The sequence below is a fragment of the Cariama cristata genome, unplaced genomic scaffold, assembly GCF_000690535.1.
Source record: "Cariama cristata isolate BGI_N322 unplaced genomic scaffold, ASM69053v1 scaffold6253, whole genome shotgun sequence".
Taxonomy (NCBI): Eukaryota; Metazoa; Chordata; class Aves; order Cariamiformes; family Cariamidae; genus Cariama; species Cariama cristata.
In genome coordinates, this window is record NW_009607750.1 from 33,807 (window position 1) to 38,787 (window position 4,981).

General features: G+C 41.3%; 1 protein-coding gene across 1 annotated transcript in view; it reads right to left on the minus strand.

Moving 5' to 3' along the window:
* Positions 1-261: 261 nt before the first annotated feature.
* Positions 262-4,981, minus strand: part of DPYD (dihydropyrimidine dehydrogenase) — a gene marked incomplete at both ends in the record, with an annotated part of 143,920 nt that continues 139,200 nt past the window's right edge. Inside the window, one exon of the mRNA XM_009696859.1 lies at positions 262-441. Within this exon, the coding sequence (XP_009695161.1) occupies positions 262-441 (180 nt within the window). The remainder of the gene's footprint in view (positions 442-4,981) is intronic.

Genomic DNA, 4,981 nt, shown 5'->3' on the forward strand with positions numbered 1-4,981 from the left:
TTTTAAAGACATGATGTTATGAATCAAGTGGAGAGATCATATTTATAATAAAAATGTTATCCCATATCAAGACATTTCAAGTCTGTCTTCTTAAGCTGCCTTAAGATATTTGTTAATACTCAGAAGGAAAAAGACTTGGTGAGTAATTGTGACAGCAGCAGTGGTTAACCAAGGAGCAGAAACTGCATACAATGATTACGGAATTGCATTCAAAGCCAAGACACAGTGTCATTATACAGGAATGGTAATGAAACAACATACCTTTCCCATGAGATCAGCAATTCTAGGTACTGGTTTTCCTTTCTGATGGCGCACGGTTGCAGGACTCTGTCCGTCCCAGTCTGCAAGTTCCTCTATGCTTTTAAGGTAAAGAAGAGCTCGCAGTCCAGTGCAGTAGTCATCAATAACAGTGAAATCTTGATTCTGGATTGCACTGCATACCTATGAAATGTTAAGTCAGTTATCAGCAACATCCTGGCAGAGGAGCATATGGAATCAGCAAACTCTCTGGACATACTGATTATCAGACGACCCTTCCTACAACTTCACTGGGAAAGAACTACAAGAATTCAGGATATTAATTGGGTGCTAAACCCTATGTCATGATACCACCACTGCAGTTCAGGAAAAAAAGGACTCAGCAACACTAGTTATGCCTAGATTTCCTAATGGCAGCCCTTAGACCAGACTTGAAGGCCGTTCAGAAGTAAGCTTGCAAGCCCAGCCCCAAGTGTGCCTTCTGAGCCACTGGTGCTGAGCATGCCAAGAACACTGGTAAACCACCAGCTATGCTCAGACCTTTGCCTGCAGACAGACAGTGGTATTCCCAAGCCTGCTCTGTTCAAGAAGCACAGACATATCCAGTTAGGTCCCAGTCAAGCAAATCACAGAACTACAGACTTGCTGAGGTTGCAAAGCATCTTGTCCAACCTCCTAGCTCAGAGAAGGGTCAACTAGAGGAGGCTACCCAAGACCGTATTCAGTCAGGGGTTTGAATATCTCCACAGCAGAGACCACATAACCTCTCCAGGGAACCTGGTCCAGTGTTCAACCTCCCTTGCAGCTTTTTCTCATATTTAAACAGAATTTCCTGTGTTCCAGTTTGTGCCCATTGCCTCTTGTCCTTTCACTGGACACCCCTGAGAAGAATTTGGCTCCAATGGAAGTATCTCAGCAAACAGCACCCATCAAGCTGACCTGTTAGCATGGGTGAGCATTGACAGGCACAGAACAGAGTGGGCCCCTTCTGCTAATCACCATTTGCCATTCAGGGGTACTGGGAGGCCAGGCCACTTTATTTTAGATACTTTAGAAACACAGGTAGCAATATAGCTTTATAAACATATAAAGCAATGATCCTTGACTTGCAGAGCTTAATGTGTAAACATGAAACTGCTGACAGCAGAGAACAGTCTGACCATTTACACGGATTCTTCTGGACCCCTTTGTGGATATCAACTCAGATTTAAACCCACAGAGATCCCCAACCAAACTGACAAGTGAATAAAAAATCCCTGACTCTTCTCTGAACACGCTCTCATTAGCTAAACTCTAATCATCCATCAGTGACGAGGTGCAGGGTTGGTTGAGTACCATTAATTGTCAGTCCCTGGAAATGCTCTGAAATTCCAGATGTGTCAGTGTTTTCAGCCCCCGATTCAGCTTTTGTACTAAAAGCTAGAAAGAATGCTCCTGATAATACCTACACTCAACATACACACATAACGAACACAACAATGAAATAGCCACCACGTGCACAAACACATCCACACTCCTTGGACATGAAAACCCACCTTGGATCATAATGGACACCAACACTTTTAGCAATACAGGAAATATAGATTTGTTTTACACATTTCAGAAATGATAATACAACTTGCAATTCTGACGACAGGTACACATCACATTGTAAAACACCATACACTACAGCTGTAGAAGGAAAAAATAAGGGCAAACTATAAAATAAGCACAAGAACATTTTCTCTGCAGTGCATTTACGTTACCCAAAACCTGTTTCTCTGGAGAAACAGTGTGGGCATTAATTAGATCTGTTACGCCTTCCATAGACTTCAAGACTTTTTTTTTTTTTCCAGAGCAATTATTGAGAACATCATAATAATTTCCTGCAGAGGTTATTTAACTGCAAAACTCAACTGATGCTTATTTAAACCCTTTCGTTCACCAAGGGATTCTCTGTTTTTTTAGTGCACAGGCATACTTTTATTAGCTATTCTTAAAAATACTAAAACTGTAAAAAAATACAGTTAAAAGCCATGTCATGTCACTTGAAACAAGTTCAGGCACTATTGTCAAAATCCTGAAATATTTTGACAGAATGTATACACATGAGATACACTGGAGGATACCTGTAATAACCCTATAAATAAAGAGGCTTTTACTGTTTTCCATCTTGTGGTGGAGTGTTATGAACTGCAATAATATAAAAATGTGCAGAAGATGATATCACACTAAGAGCTAACATCTGATCCCTGTGAGTCTATGTGCAGTCTGCCTTCCCTGGAAAGCCAAGTAGGTTCAAGAACCAAAGGCAAAATGCATTTTTTTTGTAAGAAAAATATAAATCTCTGCACTAAAGAAAAATTTTATCTGAAACGGAAAGACTTAGAAACAGAATTAGCAAGTGGTTTCAGATGAACCTCCTCTTCTGTAGGAGCCTTATGACTATGGTGCCCAATGGTGGAGATAATTAAGGCCCTGCTTTGCTCCTGCTGCTTGCACTGGGAACAGGTACGCTTCCTCTCCCTTGCAAAGCTAAATGTGGAGCCCCCTCTTCTGTTGGTATATTGCTTTATGGCTGTGAAGAGCAGGAAGAGCAGTCCAGCTATGGCCATATTTAAAATGGAACTACCTTTTGGTTGCTACCACCTCATTTGAAGTCTTATTAAACCACCTCAACAGGAGATAAAGGCAAGCAGGGTGCTGCTGTAACAGCTGTTGTCTGTGCCTTGCATGCTGATCGGAGCAGCAACACAAAATTGAACTGCAACCAGCCCTGCCCACTCCGCTCCTCACCTCAGCGTCATGCTTTTATCAACCAAACATAGTAAAATGTGCTTCCCTTTAGACCCTGAAGCAAAAGCCTGAACAAAATTGCAGCTTCACAACTGAGAACATACACATGGTCATATGGTGCCAGACCAGCAGTCTGTATTCTTTGGCCAACAGAAATCACTATGGATGAGTATAAGAAACAGAGCAAGTGTGAATCAGTTGTTCACACGGTTTATTAGCTCAGGTTCTGGCAAGCAGTAGCACTGGGACTTCGCATAGCAGAGATGGCACCTGTTTAATATCCATTGATCCTAAATAATCCAAGTGAATCTGTTTTATGAGTAAATTAACATTCAGCCATTCACTGACCCAGGCTTTCACCTGATACATTTAGGTAGAAAGTAGCTTTTCTTCTTTGGAAGATGAGAGACAGGTCTTGCGAGCAACCTATGGGACAGAACGAGGTCCAGATCACAATGAAGCTGTTAGCTGTCCTGCTGACAAGTGCTGTCCTCCCGTCCTGCTTGTGTTCGTCTCTAGCTTTGGACTAGAACTTAGGCTAGAAGAGAAAGGTGCTACAGTTTTCCTCTTAGAAAGGTAACATATTATTCATATTGTACTAATATACGGGGAGATAATTTTGCACAAGATTGGTTTTACTGCATTGCCTGGCTCTGCCTTGGCAGTAGAACTGCTACAATTTCATTTTTAACATCTGACTTCCTCCCCTTTCCCCCAGATCCAGACTCCAATGATTGCCCCTTACATCCCCAAAGAGACAAGCAGGCCAACATGCTATGTGTGCTTAATTATATCGTGTTTTCAGTATTCTGAAATCTAAAACTCTTCGTAAGTTGCAATTGCAGGTTACAATTCTAATCTATACAGACATGTCTGAGATACTGAAACACACAATACCTGCTTTTCTGCTGGTAAATCAGACATACACCCAATGATCTCATTGGGGAGTGGGGATGTGAAATGAATCACAGGCTAAGGCTCTAAGTAAAACTGTTCTCCAAAATGCAATGATGGGAGAGGCATGCAAAGGTCTCTGCTGATGTCTTGCATAAGAAATGACCTGTCTGCTCTAATACTAAACAAACATAAATACTGAGTCTAACTTTGTCAAACAATCTAGAGCCATTACAAATCTTCCTTGAGGAACTGTAAGTAAATTGTCAGGAGATTATTATTGTCTATAAGGAATTTTACAGGTTACACGATTGTTATTAACCATTCACATCAATCTGAAACTTTCAATTTACATATTTTGAAGAAAAAGTTCATTATTGGTGACAGGTACTACCACATCAGTTATAAAACATTGTAAATACCTTTGCTTTTAGCAGAATCATTACACAACAAAGAGCTGCCAATTTCTGAAGTCTTTACTGAGGCATATCCCCTGCACTGTCTACTGAGAGCTCTGTCTGTGTAAGACCTTTTAGGTTTTGTCCATACTCTGTATTTCTAGCAGCAACGGGAAAAATACCCAGACATTGCATTTTATTTTTGTTTCACTCTCCAGAAAAATGGATGTGGTTGCTGTTCAAACTTTGGCATATCCTGGGGGACGGTGTGGAAGACCTGTGCCACCCGTGCAGAACCTGGAGAAAGTGGCTGAGGCATTTCCAGCCAGATCATCCACTAAAGCAATTCCTGTTCAGTGTTGTCCTTCCATTTTCCCATTGGGGGACGTTGCAAAATATTTTCTGTAACACTAGAAAGAGGAAACAATGTACTCCTCTTCAGGCATTACTCTGTCGACTCTCTCTTACCCCATGACCTTCAGTTTTTACATAAACTCATTATTATATGGTGAAATCCCAGTTGGACAGGTGATGGTGGGGAAGATGATGCCAAAAATGGACCCCAGTCCCCACCTGTATTCTTTCTATTCCATTAATAGCAGGGATTTCAGCAGAGGAGATGCAGATCTAGACATGTTTGTATCAGTTCTTCCCTA